At 36.1% G+C, this 22,292-nt stretch overlaps 1 protein-coding gene across 3 annotated transcripts in view; it reads left to right on the top strand.

Moving 5' to 3' along the window:
- Nucleotides 1–8,229: 8,229 nt before the first annotated feature.
- The window catches only part of LOC127953279 (serine/threonine-protein kinase LMTK1), a 45,778-nt gene continuing 31,715 nt past the window's right edge, over nucleotides 8,230–22,292 (top strand). For 2 of the 3 annotated variants that reach the window (XM_052552314.1, XM_052552313.1), the window contains exon 1: nucleotides 8,230–8,758. In XM_052552314.1, the coding sequence (XP_052408274.1) occupies nucleotides 8,668–8,758 (91 nt within the window). In that variant the 5' untranslated portion in view covers nucleotides 8,230–8,667. Of the gene's footprint in view, nucleotides 8,759–15,822; nucleotides 18,810–22,292 lie in introns of those variants that run through there. The other variant, XM_052552315.1, reaches the window with a different exon arrangement.

The raw sequence follows: 22,292 nt of genomic DNA, 5'->3' as shown, positions 1-22,292 counted from the left end.
GTCTCTCTCTCTCTGAGTCTAATGCTGAAAAAGCTTGAAGTAACTGAAAGAGTTTTGTCAGTGCAGTCCAGCCCCCTGCTTTGGCTGAGATAATTTTTTTTTTTACATATATATTTCTGAGAAAAGCTCTTGGTTTGTAATAAGTTCAGTCTTTTCAGTATTTCATGTGTTTCTTTGTTTTTCGTAAAATTTCAATCTAGTTCTTCTGTAGCATAAATCTAGTTGAACAAACACTGTTGTTTGCATTCTTCTCATTCACGAGTGCAATGCAAAACACCAAAGTGATAACATTGTAATGTTTGCAGATGACAACATTGTGAGGCTCATGAGCAATAATACTGATAGCAGATGAAGATGTTTCTGCAGATGTGTTATTGACAGTGTCTCACCATCTGCTATGAAACCTGTTCAGTATCTAACAGGAACACCCTGCAGTGTGAAGACAGCACAATGTCTCACTGGAGACAAACTTTCTGCCACTGAAGACTTTCATATCACAAGGTGTGTGAAGAACCTCCATTCGGAAGGACTCCTCTCATCCTTCCCAAAACTACTTTAAGCCCCTTCCATCGATGAAGAAGCTGAATATAAACAATAACTTTAAAATCACTGTGCCTCACTCTAAAAAGTGATTATTTTATAATTCACTAAAAGTATAGTCTATATATCACATTCAATTAATAATAGTAAAATAAACTCTATATTTAATTCACTCAGTACTTACAAATAAATAATATATTACCTACTTAATTGTCAATTCAGTTTAAAACAGGGTTACACTTTATTTCGATAGTTCACTTTAGACATTCTACGAACTATAAGTAACTTTAACAATATTTGCAGCTACAAGTCTACTAACTCTCAGAGTAGACTGTTAGGGTTAGTATACAGTTTTTTTACAATCACTTTGTTACTATTTTCAGAACCTTGATGTAATTTTTCACAACTCTAGACACAAAACTCACAACTAATGATCAAAATGCACATTTTTCAAAACTCTAACCCTTTTCTCAATTGCTTGGATACAATCCACATAAAACTTTCATTTGTTCATTCAACAAAAATCACCTGTTCAATATGACACAACTTAACATCAAAGTGCTGCTATTTCAAAAGGCAATTCACACATTACATTTCAAATGAGTGTCTATTCATTTCCTTACAATGATCTAACTATCAGTTGATACAACTGCTCAAAATGATAAGTAACTGTTGCATTACTCTTAATGCATAGTTGTATGGAAACAGACAACAAATCTTCCATGTTTACTGTAAATCATGAACGTTTCAAGATAACGAGATTCATTGTCACCAATTAGCCCGGAGCATGAACCAATTAGACTACAATATCCATGGATGTAGCCTAATATTTGATCATAATGCGTCATCAGACACTGTGTCTATGGCCCCAAATACTGTACCACCTTTTCAGACTATTTACAGTATTGACAGTACTGCACTGTATAGATGCAGGCCCTTGTAATTGCTTGTCCGATTCTGCCAACTCATTACTGAGGACTGAGTGCACATTGTGGAATGAGTATATAATGAAGAGTTGATTGGGATCCAATTGCAAGAGCATAGTGATACGTAACATGGAGCCAGCAGGTGATCCAGGTCACAACGGAGGTCAAGCAGTGATGGGAGGAAGACGAGGAAGACGTGTTGGTCAAAGGAATGGTAGAGGACAGGCACCACTTCTGAGAGGTGGGCCTCGTTTGAGAGGTGTGGGGGAACGTGGTAGAGGACAAGGCCACGGACCAAGACAGCGGCAGCAACAGCCTGCAAATACATAACAGCAGACCAGTGTCAGGCCTGGATTCACCATGCACGAAGGTTTTTTCCAAGATGTTTGGTTAATGAAAACATCCATTGTGATGTAGATGAGAACCTGTGGCCAAATCCACAACACAGTGTTGATGACAATGTAGAAGTACAGTAATCACCTCCTGTATTCTCTCTACTACTGCAGTACTTTTACAGAGATGTATTTACTGTACATGTAGTACCATAATGAAACCTGTATCACCTATTTTGTTCTACAATATTTAATGATTGTACGAACAATGACACAGTGTAACTATCGGTTGCTTGTGTGTGGGTGATCTATAGTTATGTTTCAATGGTATTTCACAGTAAATTGTGTTTTGAAACAATGATTGTGCAAGTGCAAGATTTCTTTATAGATGTGAATGTGCAAGGCAATGTTTTGAACATTAGACAGCCTGTGTTACAAGTGATAACCGTTTTGAGTTTTGTGTCTAGAATTTGAAAAAAATGACATCAAGGTTCTGAATATAGTAGCAAAGTGATTGTAAAAAACTGTAAGTTGACAATAAGTTGACAAAGAAAGGGTAGAAGAGTAAGAAGACAGTCTACTAATACTCTTCCAACTGCTAGTTGACATGTAATTGCAAATTACTTACTGTTAGTAGAATGTCTGAAGTGTACTATTGAAATAAAGTGTTATCTAAATCAGTGAACCTTGTCTGAACATTTGTCTGTATTTATTGTCCATATTTACTGTTATCTATTAGTCCTCATGATTGTCTGCTACGTGTCATTGTTGTTTCCTTAAGGACTTGATAATATTTATCCATTGCCTTGTAAGCTGCTAAACGTTTTCTTTAATTCCCATGAAATAGAATGAATGTGAAGTTAGACTGCAAGTGCGTCTTTGCAACAAAGCCCCTTCAGTTAAGAAAACTGACAGACTTTATTACAAATGCACAGTATTTACATAATCAAATTTAAAACTTTCAGAAAAAACAAAAGTGCAAAGTTCAAAATATGTATAAATCTATATCAGGGATGTATGTGTGTGCACGGGTTTATGTAGCCTCATTTGCCATTTATATATTTGACAGAAAAAATGCATAAAAAAATGTGTTCAAACTCTAGAGAAAAAGGAACTAGATTATTATTAGATATAGTTTCCAAAACTTGTGTCATGAAATACAGGAAATTCATGTTATGACAGGTTAGGCAACAGATTCCATGAGATATGATTAGTTGATAATTGAAAAAAAAAAAATGTGTAGAAATTCATTTGCAACAATATATAATCTTTTGTAAAAAAAAAAAAAAAAAAAAAAATAGAAAGAAAATTGCAAATTATATCTCTTTGTTTTTATTTATGGTTTTTTTTATATTAGTATTTTGTTTGTAACTTATACTGAAATATAACTAAGAAGCTCGTCTGCCAAAAGACTATGATTTCTAAACTTGAGCAGAACAGACCACGGAGAAGTCTTCTGTGATCTATTTTGTAAGTATGAAACCTACAAAAAAAAAAGTTCCTGAGTGTTTGGCTTCATGAGGAGGTATTTTCATAAGGAAATAATTTCACTACTTGCAACACTTTGTTCAGTCTTGTACTTGTGTACTTCTTGAATACTTAAGTAAGCATCATTATTAAGAGCATAATTATGAAAAGATTGAAGGAAAGGTGGCACAAACAATGGGAGGAAGAGAGAAAAGGTCAATGGTATAAAGGAAAGTGGGAGAGATGAGATGTGCAGGAAAAAAAGCAGAAGAGATGAGATAATAATATTAAGGTAAAGATTTGGACACATGAGACTAAACCGTACACTTTATAAAATAGGTAAACATTACAGGAAGATGTGAATAACCACTGTGGACAAGAAGAAACATGTTATAGTGTCAGAAATACAATGCAGAAAAGAATGATTCTGATAAAAAATCTAGCAAAGATAAAAAAAAAAAAGATTTTTAATCTAGTTGAAATTCTAAATTTAAAATAATTCAGGAAATGATTGTTACAGTTTTCTAGTTCAGTATCTTTAAAAATGTCTCATTTGTGGGAATATAAAATAAGGGGGGGGGGGGGGGGTATTACTTATGACTTCAGCATATTTCAATGAGTAAAACATGTTTTTTTTGTACCTATTATTATTATTATTATTATTATTAATTATTATTATTATTACTGCAGTTCGATTTAAGGCTTACACGAGTGTGCTTTGTCTTAACTTTTTAAACCTAGCATATGAATTAGGGCTGCACGTTCTCAAGTTTTTCATTAACCGTTAACCGAGGCCCTTAGCGGTTAATACTCGGTTAACCATAGTGTGCCATAGTAACCATAACCATAGTAATTTCCGGACATTGGCCGAAAAAAAAAAAGGAATGTCCGACAAAATTTTATCTCTCCGGTCAAATTGTCCTATTAAAACTGCCTAATAATGCCGCCCATTAACACAATCTGAATTTGAGAATAAGCCTAAAATGTATAAGGCAAAAGGTAACAAGCAGACTCCGCGGCCGCCTCGCTAAGGCTATGACTATTTTTGACACGTACAATATTTGAAAAGCGATAATTATTTATTTATTTATTTAAATTACATTTATAGCTGAATTTATGTCAACCTATAGACTTTCAAATATCAAAATGTCATGAATTAATATGTATTTTTGTACAAAATGACATATAAACATATTTTCCTATTATACTTTGCCTGGAAACGCTTCCAACAAGGCGTCGGTTCTATTTCTAGCATGCACGCGTCGAGCCGCGCCTGAGCCGCGCGTCTCACGCAGGCAGTCGGCAAGCTATAACCTGTTAACATGGGAGCCGAATTAAAAACAGACACGCCACGCAGCTGAGATGCTTTCACGCATCCAGTGTGTCCTGACCGGCCTAATGATGCCCGGGTGTTGGCTGTTGAGATTACAACAACGAGGTTGTACTTGAAGTATATCTAAGCACTGTATTGCAATACTTGCATTTTGCCCCGTCACTCGTATTAGCCCGCTTCATATTAGAAAAATGACTTCTTCTTGTGGACATTACAAATGTCTGGGAGCGCTCTGGAGGTCTCTGGTGGTGCAAAAATGTATTACAACTAAATTCAATGCACGCCATTGACGTCACTTAACCGAGCAAAATGTTTCACTCGGTTACACAATTTTTAACGGTTAATCGGTTAACCGGTTAACCATGGACACTCCTAATATGAATATCTGTATAGACTCCTCAGAACCGTTTTTATAGAAATCTTATAGAAATATACTTACACAATTTAGGTGGTAAATTGAAACTGAACCCCCAATCGCTTTTTTAAGCAGGTTACAGATTTTTACAGTCTGACCATAATGCTCAGCTTCTCCATTGCTTTGAGAAAATCTCGGGCTGCTGGTGATCTGACTAAAGGCATAGTCCACTGCAAAGGCTGGAAATTTGATGCCCATTATTCAAGAAAATGAACTTGGAAATGCCATCCATGAAAAAAATAGACTTTAAGTGCATTATTACATCATCAGATCTTGAATGTGTTCATTCTCCACAAATGTTTATAGGTCATGTGTCCCATTATTGATGAAAGGCTAGTGACGCCCCGATGAGAGAATTCTCATGATGAGCTTTTTCAAACTGAATCGTCCAAACTACGCTGGCGACATCTGCTGGACTAAACAGTGTAAATGCTACAACAACACAACACACAACACAAACGTGTTGTAACAGTACAGTAACATATATTATAAACCAATCGCAAATGTTTTCATTAAAGTATAATAATTTCTTAAAAGTATTTTGCAAATCAATATGTCTAACATTAAATATGAAGTGTTTTTGTGTTTTATTATTGTGTTTTTTTCATTCCTGATCCTGTTCATTCCTGAACTGTTAGAGATGAACTAATGATCAGTGCCATCTTTATGACTACTTTTGTGTGTTGTATGACTAGTTTGTATATACATTATAAATTAATCAAAAATAATTAAACTGTGTCCATTGCTATAGTATATGTATTCCTTTGGGCCTCTTTTTGGAAAGTGATGCTCAATACAAGGAAATATCAACTGTTATTTGAGAGACGCTCATTATGACTACATGACAGAAAAGCTGTTCAATAAAGTTACAAAAGTCACGCTCAGATCAGTGCAAATGGCTCTTGGGGCTCCACAATACATATACAAAAGTTTTTTTGTCCAAAAGATGCTTTCATTCACGTGAAGGATTTCTCCAGCACTCAGAAACTGGCTGACATCTACACACAGGGTGCGTCTGAAAGCTGAAGAATGTTACCTTTGGAGTTACATTCTAAGGTAGGAAGGCATAAGGCTCATCCCAATCCAATGTTACACTTCCTGTCTCCTGAGATGCCCTCTTCTGCTGGATTTTTGAAGGCAGCATAGATGTATCCAACAATACCATGTATTCATTTCCATCACATAAATAAAAATAAAAGGATGCCATCTGAAAGTTTGGTGGTCAGTTTGTGTTTAAATGTATGTTCTTCTTGTGAGAAATTAGTATTGTAGTAATTAAATGTACTGGTAAATCAATGTAACTGTTTTTTTTTTTGTGTGTGTGTGGCTTCTTTGGTGCCTTATCAGCCATTTCATTTCCTTTGATATCAATAAGTGCCAGTAGGCAACCCCCCCAACATACTATTGTCATATAACCATTATTTGAATTCTGTATAATGTTAGCTGTATTTCTATTAAAATATCTGGTATACTTTGATGATTGAATTGTAAACTAGCCAATGATGAGTCTGAACAAATCTCCTTGCCTCCTCTATCCACTGATTTTTGGTAATCGACGATCAAGTCAAGACTAGTCTTCTTTATGTATATAGCACTTTTAACAATACAGATTGTGTCAAAGCAGCTGTACAACATTAATTAGGTCAATAATGCAAAAGGACAATAGTAAACAATAATTTATCAGTTGAAAGCAGTTATGCTTATGTACTGGATCCGGGTGACTGTAGTGACCATCTGACCACAGACTGGATCTGGTGGCTACGTTGACCTCGGAATAAGAAAGAAACAGACTAATATTAGCGTAGATGCCATTCTTCTAATGATGTAGCAAGTACATCGGGTGTTATGGGAAGTGTTCCCGGTTCCGGTTTACCTAATTAATGCAGCTTAACAATCTTTTAATGGATTTGAATATTAGAAATGTGTTTAAGTGTTATGTGTAAGCCAGGTTAAAGAGGTCCGTCCTTAATTTAGATTTAAACTGACAGAGTGTGTCTGTGAATAATGTTAGGTAGGTTATAAATAATAATTCTGGTTACTGTTTCTTTGGCATACTGTAGTCACATGTCTCCTATCACACAACATTATTTTGTGTGGAAGAACATTATTTTATTTGGAAGAAAGCTAATTCCTGTGACTTCGAACAGGCTGATTTATACGGCTAAAACAAAGCATTAAATGACACTGGACGTTAACATTCAGATTTCCAAATTACCAGATTTTTATTTATAAAAATGGTGCATAGCTTACAGGTGATATCTTTAAAGAGAAAACCTCAAAATCTATTTGTACAAATGTAACTAGTTTCTCTAGGGTCTGGCCCTTAGTCACCTGCCACATAAAAACATAACCTGTAACATGAGTATAACCCGTATAGATTCACTTGATTAAAAAGACTGTGAGTATCCACTGCTTAGATAAGAGAAGAGTTTTGTAAATCTAACCTTTCAATCCGATGCATGCGTGTTGTTCTCAGGCAGAAGTTAACTGTTGTGCCACATCACCAGTTTAAGCGGCTGAACAGTTGCACATTTTTGTTGCATAATGAGCAGTTGCTTAATCAAGTACCCCCCAAAATGACCTGTGAGGAGAAACATTTATTTTGCATTCTTACAGTAGATGGGCCTTTAGTTTAAAAAAAAAAAAAAAAAAGATCCTGCCTTACAGGCTGTTTCCTGATGGGGGCACTGTAAGACCCTAGACATTTCTGTATGCCCTTCACATCCTTTAACCTTTCAATGAATAACAATTAGTTCACATAATTAATAAGAGAAATCTCATAGTGTATTGTTATTTCCTTTCACAAATCTGAATAAGGGTATAAAATGGGTCATTTTTTGGCTTATGTGACATTTAAGGTTATATTTTTTTAAACTCAAAAACAGTATGATGGCAAATACATTCTTAAATATATTTATTGATGTTTTGTTTATTCCCAGTCTGATATGTTGTGCTGGTAGAGGGATATCAGTTTTTCTGTTGGTCAGGCAGGGAGACTATTTTCAACCAGCTAAGACCTGCAAATCAGATGGATCAAGGTGTTATTTTCAAAAGGGAAGACCTATGCTGTAGTGTAGACATTCCGTCAGACAGGCAAGAGTCACTTCCGACGGATCAGAATTTAAGCACCGACTGTTTTTTTTTTTTTTTTTTTTTTTATCGCTGCAGCATTAATAATCCTCTCTACACACTCCATCATACACACCGAAATAAACTGCCCAGAGCTCTTAGTACATATCAAACACTGTGTGTCCGAAGGGCACAGCTGCAGGCAGAGCACAACATTTGCAGGAATGATACTGGACAGCTGCCAGACACCAAAATCTTGGTGCATAGCCTTCACATGGAGAGAAAGCGACGCTGATAGGTGGTCTACCCCGAGGAGCCTTCAGTAAACAGCCCCATGGACGAGGAGACGCCGTGCTGTTTACACTGAAACGCGTCAGACACAGCACAGAGACGAGCGGAAATGTTTCCCAGCATCTGTTTCTTAATCAGACGCATTTAAAGTGAGGCAGAGATGACGCGACGCGCGCGCTGCTGTTGTTTCATGATGCATCGGAGCACCCTCATGCCTAATTTTCTTTTATGAAGCGATTTTTTTTTCTTTGTTTAATGAACAATCGCTGTGTCCTTCAGTAAATCAGAAGCCTTATGAGGAGGATGAAAGCGTTGGTATTTGTCGCGGTCATGTCCTCGGTTTTATTTAATCCCAGTTTTGCCTTCAGTTCGCATTTCGACCCAGGTGAGTAAAAACATGAAATTCTGTTGCTGATGTAGCTACATGCTACCAATGAGATTAAACCATTTAGACGTTATATTTGTCATTTTGAAACAGCCGCTTAAATGTACAATACACAAAAAAATACACAATAAAGGCCTAAATGTATGTTTTGCAAACATTTAATTATTGTTAATAATGTGTTGACATTGCTACATATTTGTGTATTGCTTTAATCAGTATTTGTAAACATTGTAATGCAAATAAATGTAGAAAAATATGATAAAATATGTATTCATTTGTTTGTGAATAATGCATTTATCAAAAGGCATCCTACATGTCTGTTCACTCGCACATGCGTGCATTATGCATTACAGAGCGAGAGAGTGTTTTGCACATTTGCAGTCAAACGGAGCTGACTTGGCATTAGTCAGCCAGAACTGTTGTGTTCCTCTTTTTGTGTGTCCTGTGTTCCAAGGCAGTTTCGTTGCACAACGTCTGTGTGTTTGACATATCTGAGTGAGCACTGCTGTTTACTTCCTCGAGAAGTCAGCAGCCTGTGGTGTCTCAGTCAGTGGCCGTGAGGGCAGACCGTGCTTTGTGGTTGGAGGCCGACTTTTGACACTGAGATTCACATACACTCCCTCTCTCATGGCATCAAGCTCACTCTTTATGCATGCCCTGCAGCCTGGTAAGAGAGGCTGCATGTCTGCAGTCTCTCACACATTTCATAAAGAGCAAAGTATACAGCATGTAATGCAGCAGCATGCATGCATAGACCTTAGAAAGCTGAGCGGCATTAATTACGGTGACATAGGTGAAGAAAGAAATAGGTAGTGCTGTAAACAGAGCCAAAAGCATCCCTGGCCGAGGTGATGAGCAGCATACTAATGAATCAGCTTCTGTTCAGCTGCCTCTGAATCTGGGGTGCGGAGGGGGTCAGCTTCTTCTCCATCGCTCTTGGTTTTATCTGTCTGTGTTTTTACCAGGCACTCTAGATATGCCCTTCGCATGCAGATCAGCGTTTGAATGGCTCACTGATTGGGAAGCCGTAACAAACTATTATGTAAAGCCCACTGCTGTAATTAGATTGAGCAATATGAGGGCCATGGACACTCCCAATCACGACCAAGGAATTATAGCTGAAAAGATGTCTTGACCGGTGCACAGTCCTGTGCTTGATTCAATTGTACTCTTGCATTCCTGCTTTGCAAGGGAACTTCCACTAGCCATAACTTCCCTCATTTGTCTTGTGTGTGCAATGACAGAAAATCAGATCAAGCTGAATACTCTTAAAATTAAGGCTTAAAAGCATTTTAGGTTCCCCAAAGAATGTTTCAGTGGACAGTTCTTTAAAGAACATTGGAAGGATTTAAAGAACGTTTTTCCACTCTAAAGAGCCTTTTGTGCAATGGATTGAGACACTGATGTTAATAAAGAAACCTTTATAGAATTAAGATGAAATGAGGATATGAGTTTCCATGTTTGATTCAGAACATTCCCTGGTTTGAGATGATAGTAGTGCAGGAAGGCCATTGGCTAAGCCTGCAAAAATACCCTCTCGCTTTATGAGGACATATTTAGGCTGACTGTAGGCTGCCTGGGTGATATACATGCCCTATAACAGGCTGAAGTCAGCAGCAATCTGTTACTCTGACTGGCCAAGTAATGGGATTGAGAATCAATGTTTCAGTGGCAATGGATGGTGTGGCGTGTGACAGGAGACTAATCAGACTCCCACCCTCAGAATCTTGGACGTACACAAGGATGTGGCAAAGTCATTTGGATTGTAATGGCACAGGGCAGTCTGCTTCATCACATTACAGCAGTTTGAATGTCAAGTGCTGTTTTAAGGTTAGGACTGTATTAGTGTAATGTATGGGGTTGGGAATCGGATAAGAACTGCTTCCATCTTTAAAAAAAAAAGATGTAAAACAGTAAAAAATCTAAATCATCGTGTTCTGGAATTTCTTAAAAAGATGGAAAGGCTCTTATCTGATTCATTTTCAAATTAGGCTAACTATAAGCAGATTTTTAAGAATTAGTCAAAAAGATTCAACTAAATCAATCTTTAGTCTTCAGATTGATTCACTGTAATGAATGACTCCCTCACTGAATTGAAGTGATTTGTTCTCTGAACCTTAAGTCATTAGTATGAAAAAATATTCTAAAAACATGTTTTCAGTTTGTGAATATAATATTAATATAATTATAATATTTTAGAAAATAAATGCAGTGAGTATTAGAGACTTTTGAATGGTAGTATAGAATCAGTCCAATTATATTACAGTTAGTCACAACTTAGTTTATAGTATAGTTATAGTAAACTGTTATTTATCCAACAAAAAAGAAAAGAAAAAAAAAGATTATAGAACATAATTGTTATGTTGAATTGAAATCAGAACCAGAGCTTTACATTCCTTTCTATACCCATCCCTTTGTTTTGGGTTGTTGTGCTAAGATGGTTTATGGATGACTAGGAAAGAACCACATCAAAGCATTCAAAAGGGGTTTGTTAGGTTAAGACTTCTTGCTTTTGTCAGATTTTGTAGCTATGCTGCATAGTGATGGTTATTTAACATGCAGATCTCTCAAGGCCAGGCTCTATTCATGTGTCCTATAAAGTCAAATGCATCTCGGATGTGGTTGGCCTGGAACTGTCTGTGAACTGGGCTTTACTGTTCCCTGGCCACAACAACACAATCCTCAGACACTGTTAGAGGATGATTGCACAATACTTCAAGGCCTGCCTGTGGTTGTGACTTTTTACTACAGTTTTCTGTAAGTTTATGAGGGTTTTGTTTAATCCCAGACTCTCTCTGATTCCAGTTCGCTTTGAAGTTTTGCTTTTTAAGATGATTAGCAAATAAATACCCCTTGCACACAAGAATGGTTATAAGTGTTTGTGTTGGACAAACAGCACTTATGTGAAGTGTCTGATGAAGGTCTCATAAGAATTAATTGAGATAAAAATAAGATTCGCTGAGACATTTTTCTTACCCACAGGGCATCCCGGATATACGTAGATGAGTTTGTTTCTTTATCAGAACAAATTTGGAGAAGTTGAGCATAACATCATTTGCTCACCGATGGATCCTGTGCAGTGAATGGGTGTTGTCCAAACAGCTGATAAAAATATGATCCACAAGTAATCCACACAACTCCAGGCCATCAGTGAATGTCAAGGACTTCAACCAGTGCTCATTCAATCTGAATTTTTATTCTTAATATGGATGCTATTTGGAAATTCTGTGGATTTCTGCTGTATATTTTGTTTTCTTTTGTCTGATGATATTAAGGTTTGAGTGCTCCCTGTAACGAACATGCTACTTTTGCTGACAGATCGATGCTGAGTTGATAGAGCTATTAATTGTGTGCATCAGGAAGCTGTTAAAGCACACTCTTTAGACCGCAGTCTACATCTTCTGTTGCTTTGCGGATGAATTACTTATGCAGGCTTCAGTAACAGGGCGACAGAAGGTGGCTGGCTTTTTTACCTGCTCAGAATCAGTACCATGGACAGGGTCGTGTCTGGATTCAAGATTTTATTGAAAATCATGGTGATTTGCTGAAGTTAAGAAAGTAAACAAAATGCAATTAAAAAGCTCAAAGCTGTATTTCAGGCCTATTCAGAACCATAAGATCACGAGATTTACAACCAGGGCCTGAAGTACATGAGCTACTTCTTTCCACACTTGTAAAAATGAAGGTTTGTTAAAGTCACCAAAAATCTAAATGGACAATTCTTACTTTAAAATGGAATATGTATCTGTCATTTGTCTGTGCACATCATTTTATTACAAATGCATGTGGCCTTGTAATATTTTATTCAAAAATGTCCCCTCCCTCTTTTCTCTGATGTGTTGTTCACTGGGACGGCCTGTCAATAGCAATAGCAAATGACAACAATCGATCCAATCAATTTCTGATGGACAAAATCAAGTCCCACTCATCCCACTTTTCCTTTTTTTTTATTCGAGTAGCTGTTGTTTTTTACACACACACACACACACACACACACACACACACACACACACACACACACACACACACACACACACACACACACACACACACACACACACATACACACACACACACACACACACACACACACACACACACACATATATATAAAAGACCATGGAAAATTAGGTAATACTTTATTTTAAAGACCAATCGCACTATTAACCAGTTGTTTATTAGCATGCATATTACTAGTATATTGACTGTTTATAAAATACTTACCCTATACCTAAAAACTACTATTAGTAATATTAGTAATATTACTACTAATAAAATACAGATTAGGAGTTTATTGAATTAAAACTCTTAATAGTTAATAGTGAACATATGTTCCCTAATCTAAAAGGCTAAAAAGTGATTGGTACTGAATGTACTTTTGACAACACTACTGTACATTATAATGTTGTGTTGCCTAAATTCACTAGGAACAGTTTAAATGATTTAAATTTTCATTTTAATCCACTTTGACAATATCTAGAATTTGTAGTAAATCTGTACATTCACTGGATTAGAGATGCATCTTGCAGTATTTTTTTTTTTTTTTGAAGCACAGGCACATATATAGATATCTAAAGAAACACAGAGCTTAAAAGAGTTCTCCAACACCATCTTTTGAAGTTCTTCTATGATATCAAGCCACAGATCTATTTTCTGAACCTTTATTGCGTTCATGTGCAGCAGAAATATGATAATATCTGGAGAAAAACATATATAGCACCCTTAAGCAGTAGTTCAGGAAGAAAGGATGCTGCCTTTACTGTCTTTCTGGCTTATGCTGATATTGTTTCCTGACAGTGCTGAACAGATTTCATAAATCAAACTTTAAGCCAAGTAACACAATCCTCTGAGGCGCTAGTCAAACAATAAAACTTGGAGCGAAGCGTCAGGGGGCACCACAATACTTTAATCCGGCCCAGACACCATTCTCAGATTGTATTTCTGTTAAGATTTGACTTAGTCCACTAAGTAATTTCTATTATAAAAGAAGAGAGCAATATTCCCAGTGCATTCCACTTGGATATACTTTTTAAACTTGTCTGCCTTAATATGAAGATTGGATTTTGTAAATACTGCTGTGTCTCCCTTCCCAAACACACACTTATAGTCCAATTCATTTGACTGCCTCTTACTGACAGATAAGTTCTGCAGTATTTATTGCACCACCTTATCCTGACCTCGTCTGGGTGAATGCTGCATGCCATGTGAGGTGGCCTGGAAGAAGACTGCAGTGGGTTGATATCTTTAAGAGGATGTGGGGAGATTTATGAAACATCTACTGTATGATCAGGTACAGTGGAGGTGTAAAATTTAATAACAGTCAAGGTTAGGCAAGGTAAATTTGTTCAAGTACTTTGGAAGAAACAGAATCTGTCTTTCAGTCAATGCCAGGTTTAGTCTTGTAGTGTGCACTGAGCATATGTGTATGTTGTAGTGCATGAGAGAAGAACTGTAATTCATCAAAATAAGGAACTACACAAGATTGTGCAATTGTGCAAACAGGCAGCAGGATGAAAGAGATCCTTATGTTTTTATTCAATGCTATATATCAGTCATATTTATGGAAGCCCTTTTCCACCACTGAATAAAAAATAAAAAAGGTAATTGCGACCTTTTTTCTCAATAACTTTTTTTTTGTCAATTGCATGATATAAACTCGCAATTGCGAGTTAAAAAGTCATAATTGGGAGATATAATCAAGTCCGATAAAGTCAAAATTCCATGATATAAACTCGCAAATGCATGTAATAAATTCAGAATTGCGAGATATAAACACAATTTCAAGAAAAAAGTTAGAATTGTGGTATTTTTATCACGCAAATCTGACTGTATAACACAATTGTCAGTTTATATCACGCAATTTTGAGAAAAAAAGTTGTAAAAGTTTTGAGATATAAAGTGTTTATATCTCGCAAATCTGACTTTATATGTTGTAATTCTGACTTTATAACTCACAATTGCGAGTTTATATCTCATAATTCTATGAAAAAAGATTTCAGTGGCAGAAACGGTCTTCCATACATATCTGTGAGGGTTTCCTTGTATGATGTAGGTATGATCTTCAGGCGTTTAGAGGAAAATCAAGTGAGATTTTAATCTTTTTTGATAGAATATAGTTTAAGTATATTTAGTGGCATGTGTGTGTGTTTGTGTTGAGGTATAAATGTGAGTTTCAGTTTTAAATTTGTTTCTTATTGTGTGTGTGTGTGTGTGTTTTTGGATTTTGTTTTCTTATCTGTGTCACACATGTTGTTCCTGAGAGGGAATGGTCACAGAAAAACACATCGCCTACCTCCTTCCTGAATGCGTCTCAACACACACACAAACACACACACACACTTAGAAACAAATTAGTGTTCTCATAAGTTTCTGTAGGGACATGAAATGAACAGCAATGCAAAGATACAGCACTAAAAATAAACGACTTTGAGTAATTAATTATGAATTATCTAGGGACGGAAACAACTCAACAAAGCTGGTGTTCTGGTCGAAGGATCTATTCCAAAACCTAGTGAGCTGGAACATAAACAGCATTGTAAGGCTTCATAGATGCGTTCCTGACACAAAGTCAGTTTCAAATGATAAGCAAAATTATAAATCACCTTGGCATATATCATCCATGGAGAAGGTTATGCAATTCAGTGAACTCAGTGAAGGAAATCCATTCGGAAAAAAAAAAAAAAAAGTATGTTTACAATTAACATAATACCAAAGCTTATTGCTAAAATTACTAAATCTAATTAATTAAATTGATTAATTTTTTTCATTTTCTTTGCAGTTTTATGCTCAAAGGCTGTATATACAAACAGTTAATTGGTATTAATTTGAATAGAGGAAAGTGCAATGCACAATATTCTGTAATAAGTCCTGCTTTCTACTAAGCCAATCGGCCTTTACCAATAAGTAAAGACATGCTTTTTCTAATGCTTAAGAAAAAACATTTATGAGATCAGATTCCAAATATGTTATTTAAATATGAGTTTGGCAATTAGTTTTTGAGATTTGAATATTTCCATATTCAAGTAGAAAGGAGTTGGTCTTGCATGTCTGAAATAGCTGCCCTAGAGGCATTGCAAATATGGCTGCCGTTGAAATCAATTTGAGTCGAGTTTGTTTCTTATCCTAAACACAAAAGGAGATATTTTGAAGAACGTTGGTAACCATAGTTGATGGTAGCCATTGACATAGTACTTATTCTAAACTTTCAGTGACTGTTTGCCTTATTTACAAAAATTCATTCACCACCAGCAGATGTAATCAGCTCCAGAAGTAAAGCTTCTGAAAAGAGGCATTTAAGATCGCTTGCTCCCCATCACCCGTCAAGCCCCACTGATTACTGTGGTTACGAGAACTATTGGTTGCCATCTGTGCTGAACTAGTGGTTCTGTGCAATGAAAAGAGCCACTTGCTGTTTACCCTCAACCCTCATTCAAACTTCATCAAGAAACATTCCTTCTCCGAATCACCACATGGTTCAATGTCTTCATTCTTTCAGGCGTTTCAACACCCAATAGTAATTTGGCAAAATATATCGCTCTCTCACTCTCTTGGTGGTTTTGTCGTTTCACTCACTCAGTGGTGGACAGAAGGCAGCTGTCAGCATCAATTCTTCTCTAGGGCAGTGTACAGACCACAGCACTTTTCCACTGATTCAGCATTGATGGTTTAATGAAAGGATGTTTTTTGTTTACTTCTCTTCTCTGTGCTTGTGTGTATTACTGCGTAGGCCATGATAAGGCTTTCTTGGGATCTCTACACTTTTTCACACGTTCTGCTGTGACTGTGGCGAGAAATCTGTGCAAATATGATCAAATGTGTTAAACGGAGTGGAGCTAAAACATTAATGATAACTGAATGCATTACCGAATCTGTGTCATACAAATAGCACTGCATGGGAAACTCATCTCACAATTGTTTCCATTAGCGCTTGCAAAGAGCATGTTGCTAAGCTAACTACGTGAGAAATATATGAAAGTACAGCACACATAAACGATAAATATATAAATGTGTGCTACTGTATGCAGTTTCCTCTCAAAATAAACACACAACAAAAATGACAGCAGTGAGAAAGCAGCAGTTAAGAAAGCATTAGTCATTAGCCAATAATACGTCCGAGAGCTTTACACATCGGTCTGTTATTGTAGCGACAAACTGTGATTGGTTGTTTGACATGTCAGTCAAGCGGCCTCATGGGCGGGCCTTGGCCAATGAAAGCTGCCATGAATTCCAGCCGTCAGTCTGAAGGTCTAGCTACATGAGACTAAGAAAGCATCTAATGGAGCAACAAAGCAATGTGGATATGTTTGCACCAGTTCTGCAGTTCACCAGCATCACGTCGACAGATGAAGTGATTACAATTACAGTTATGATAGTTTGATTCTGAAGTTTATTTGAAATACAATAGATTAATTATTGATTGAATTAGTCCCTTTTCTTTAGTACTTATAGTGCAAATAGTACTTTTGGAATTAACCTAAACATAAGCATTTGTTTAATGTATCGAAGAACAGAAGTGAGGCTCTTGGGAGTGTATGTAAATGTCATTGGCAATAAAAAAAGTGATTAATGCATTACAGTTCTTGTAGTTTCATTTATTGCCCTTTTAAGGCTGAAGACTGATAAATGAACAATATTAAAATGAAAAGTTCATTAATTTAAGATCTGCTAGATTAAATTTACACCTGATATCAAATTTTATAAAAAAATTATAAAGATTAACTATAGATGGCAAACAGGATAATTTTTTCATCCTATTGTGCCCACCTACACTAAAATGTATATTAAAAATTAAAAGAAAAACATTATTTGTGAAGTTTGCTCGCAATTTCTGTATAAAGATTGCTTAAAAGCCATTATTTTTGGTAGGCAGAGCCAGACTTTTTCCTCTTGATATCCCCTTAACTCAAAAAAGGCCAAACTGGGACAAATGTGAATCACTCCCCCCTTCCCACCCCATGTAGGCCCAATATTCTCCGCTAAATGTCACTTGTCCTGTTTTCCCGTTGTCTCAGCTAGAGTCTGGTGCACTCTGCTCTATATCAGTGTGTAAAGGTCAATACTGTCGGGGAGCTGAACGAGTACCTCCACTAGCATTCCAGCGCTCATCGTTTATTCTCTGATTCCCACTTATACAGGCTTATCCACTGAAGCGAATGGAGCCTGGTCTTGTTTTTTAGTGCGAGAGAGGGGAAAAAATGTGCTGCCCATCCAGATGACCCCAAGAAACATTGTCTGATGAATAATGTTCCCTGCCTGAACCGGTTTGGTTGTTGTGGTTAAAAAACTAAAACTATGAAAATTGTTTTTTGGGAACTGAAATAAAGCTTAAATAAAGTTAATTATTAGATTATTAATTATTATTATTATTAATTATTAATCTTAAAATGTTGACTTGGCAACTAAAAAAAAAAGAAAAAAAATAGAAGTACTAAAATGACTAAAAATAATAAGTCATTTTAAAAAATAATAAGTAACAAAAAGAAAAAAACTAGTACAAAACATTCACTGTAATAGTTTATTAAATAACAGTAAAATAATGCTGTTCTGGAAGAATGCTAACCGCACTTACTAGATTTTTATTGCAGTAGTGTCAAGATTGGCCGAACACCAACTCTGCCAAGCTTTCAGCACCTGGTCACAGAAGTGAAAGGCATTGTGGGTATGTGTGACTATGTATGCGTGCCTTTAAAGTGTATAAACATGAGGAAAATAACAGCTCAGCTGGAAACTTAGGCTGTGCTGAAACAGGAGGAGGAAGAGAGAAATGTAGGCTAAAAATAGGGACACAGGTGGCCCTCCCTCCCCTCTGTGCTTCCTTCCGATCAGACATCAACGCGATTGTTAAAATACGCTCTCTTGCAGACACTGCCCACTCCTAGTAGAGGACGAGGCGATAACTTTTGATGCCACAACAATGTTGTGCCACGGCTTCATAAAGTCCAGCTCTCGTCCCGAAGGCCTCCTGTCTGATGAGTTTTGGAATGAATGTCCATGTCCGGAGCCCTGTGGGGAGTCATATGTCTTTTGGACAACACCTACTACTGAATTCAAGGTTGTTTTTTGGTAGTTTCTTTTTAAACATTAATCTGCAGAGAGTCAGAGTGTATCAAAGAAATACAAAAGAGATGCTTGAAGAGTGCCAACAATGGCGTACTTAAAAAAAGCAGTTCTTGAAATTAAAGTCCTGGTGGGGCATTGTATTTTAAAGTTAAACAGTATGTGTCATGAAATGACAAATCTCAATGCTTTTGTATGCCTTGTTGAATATAACAACAGCACTTTGCAGAAATAACCTAGAGGGAACTGCTTCATCAGCTTTCTTATTTATTCACATTTACCCATTATATACTCTCTGCTTCATCTAGTTAACCTCTTGTTTGATAATGCTATGGAAAAGTGATGACAGTCTACTCTTTATTCATATTTTTGATGTGTGGTTTTGTTCTCTGTAAGTTAAAGTCACTTGCCTCTTCAATCCCCATTTCAGTAAATCAGCTTGACTAGCTTATTTCCCCTTCTCCCATCTCAGTTGACTTTGCCCCGCTTTGCTTCCTACTCTAAAAATTCAACTTTTTTCTAGGATAAAATATGGCCAAGTAATAGTGACATTGCTTTGGTGCTTACATATAGTAAATGTAGGGAAAAGTCAATGTAGATGTTGCTTTCCTTTGTTTTGTTTTTTTAAATACATAAGTATACAAGCCTGTTTCCCACTTATGTAAATGTGAGAATAAAAGTCATATTGTGAAATTTGTAATCACATTTAGAAAATACAGTATTAGGTTGTGATTAATTGGTAGATATAAACTTGTAATCATGTATAAACATAGCCACAATAAAATAATGTTACAATTGCACTTCTGCCTCTGAACAAAAAAACAAACAAATAAATTGGGGATCAGTCAAAACACTGATCATTAAAAAAAATATCAAATCAGCAAATCAGAATGATTTCTGAAGGATCATGTGACACTGACGACTGGAGTAATAATGCTGAAAATTCAAATTAGCAACACAGAAATAAATTACTTTTTAAAATATATTCAAAAATACATTTTTAAATTGTAATAATATTTCATAAGTCTTGGTAAGCATGAAAGATTCTTACCAACCCCAAAGCTTTAAACGGTAATATACAAGTTACCTTTTAGGTGAAAATAGGCTTATACATTGGTGACATTGGGGTAATCCAAAACTAACTTAAAGAGAAATTAGATTATGTAATTATCGTCATATTAAAATATTAAGCTACTGATATTAGTAATATAAAAGCTTTTAAATGTAACCCATCATCTGTGATGATTAAATGTAAATCAGCCACACTGCACCACGGTGAGTGTCCTGTGTGGTTAGAGGACGCTCACACAGCACAGGTTAAGCTGAGCGGCGCTGCACCTGAGGCTCTCTGCAGTCACTGTGTGTTATTAGCAGCACCTCTTGCATTGTCTTTCATCAGAATACAGCAGTGCACCACAAAGGCTATATCGCCACAATGTGTCTAGTCATGAACCTCTCTTGTGAAGTCATGAGCTCACTATCGAGGCAGTGACATGGGTTTGTTATGACAGCTGAAGATTTAGAGCTTTTTCTTTTGGTATCTTATCTGTTATTTCTCTCGTTTCTTCTGTTGCCCGTTTTCAATAGCAGAGAGTGCTGAAACTGCAGCCTTGAGTATCCATCTCAAGTGTCCATCTTTGGACAGCTTTGTAATAAAGAGGATCTTGGTGCTCATAAAACGAAATGCTGTAAGTCACGTACTCACTACAGTTGAATACACTTGTCACTCTAAATGCTTTGTTTGTTTACAGGAGTGACAGCTGCATTTTGCAGTTGAATGTACTCCCAAAAATTCAGATTGACAACATGATTTTTTTAATTCTAGACACTACTAGAAACTTTCATAAATATGGTAGTTTGAAGGAAATTGCAAGTATCCCTGAATGAAACATACACTTTTTAATAAAAAGACAAAAAGTATTTTTTTTTTGGTAAAAAGTACTGCATTAATATTTCATTGAAAAAGTTATTTTGGACATACTATGACCATCCATTTGACATTTTATTTATTGGTATTAATACAAATATTGCTCATTCTTACCTTGAGCTCATGGATTTCATTAAAACATCTTACCCAGTCTGTTGGTCTTATGCAGCTTAGCAATAAATAAATAAATAAATAAATAAATAAATAAAAGGTTCAAATAATTCAGTGCACCTGAAGCTCAAAACAGTCTGGAAATACTGCATATGAATATTGCTGGACCTCCACATAGCCACTCTTTATTGTCAAGAATTCCAATTTGTTGTCATTTAAACAGGATGCAATATTGCATAAACCATGTATGTATGGGTATGATCATCACATATTAGTGGATGGGAAACACTGTCAGGTTCCACAGTTACTGTACAATAAAATATGTGTATAAATACTGCTTTAATATATACTATTTCCAGTTAATTTCCCCGTACTTTTTGTGAAATCGGGTTTGTTTTGGAAACCTGAATGAAAACAGCAGCAAAAAAAGTGTTTTTTGGGGTTCCGCTGCAGGACCCACAAAAACGGATAAACTAGTAAGAGAATTAGGTTTGGAGGAAACCCTGTCTGTTTGCAGTGAACAGGATGTTTCAACTCCCCAGTGACCACTGCCCCCTACTTCCTTCCATCTATTCACTTACCCTCAAGTATCTACTCATTACTTTTCTCTATACACGCCACAACTCCAGGTTTATCAGCTGTTGTCTACTTGTCTTTAAAGGTGAAAGGAATTGGTTGGAACTAGCGTTAATGTGAATACATTTGAGTTTGGTTTATCTACAAACTTGTTTAGTATTTCTGAATAACAAACCTTGGATTACTAAACATGTTAAAAGTTTGATTAATCTGAGGAATATTTATTATAAACAAGGTGAAGTATTCGGTACAGAGAGGCCCATAAATCAGTGAGTAGGAGATTAGCCAAATTGCGGTATAAGAAAAAAGGTAGAAACCATGTTTATAAATAGGAAATCTAATTTAGCTTGGGATGGAGTGAAGTCTATAATTGGAACTAAACAGAAGACTAAAAGTATTTTTTTAGGTGGAAAATCTGACCATGAATTAGCTGATAATTTTCATTTATTTTATACACATTTTGATTCTCAGGATTTTACATCCGAATTGTTGAAGAATGGTGGGAATGTTGTGACTCTGGACACTTCTGTTAAATTTCAAATTAGTGAAGCTGATGTACATTTAAATGTACATTTAATCATTTAGCTGACACTTTTATCCAAAGCGGCAATCATACCATCAAGAGAACAACAACAGTATACAAGTGCCATGACAAGTCTCAGTAAGTCTAGCACAGAACACATAGCTATGTGTTTTTTTTTCAAGAATAGACTAGAATAGAATAGAAAAGAAAAGGTAAGTGTAAGTATTAGTTGGTCAAGTGCTGGTGAAAAGATGTGTTTTAGATGTTTTTTGAAAATGAGTAAAGACTCGAATTGACATTGGGAAGTCATTCCACCAACTGGGCACAGTCCAGGAAAAGGT

This window comes from Carassius gibelio, chromosome B3, assembly GCF_023724105.1.
Source record: "Carassius gibelio isolate Cgi1373 ecotype wild population from Czech Republic chromosome B3, carGib1.2-hapl.c, whole genome shotgun sequence".
Classification (NCBI taxonomy): Eukaryota; Metazoa; Chordata; class Actinopteri; order Cypriniformes; family Cyprinidae; genus Carassius; species Carassius gibelio.
Note: the sequence above shows the minus strand (reverse complement) of the source record. Positions and strands in the feature narration are given on the sequence as shown.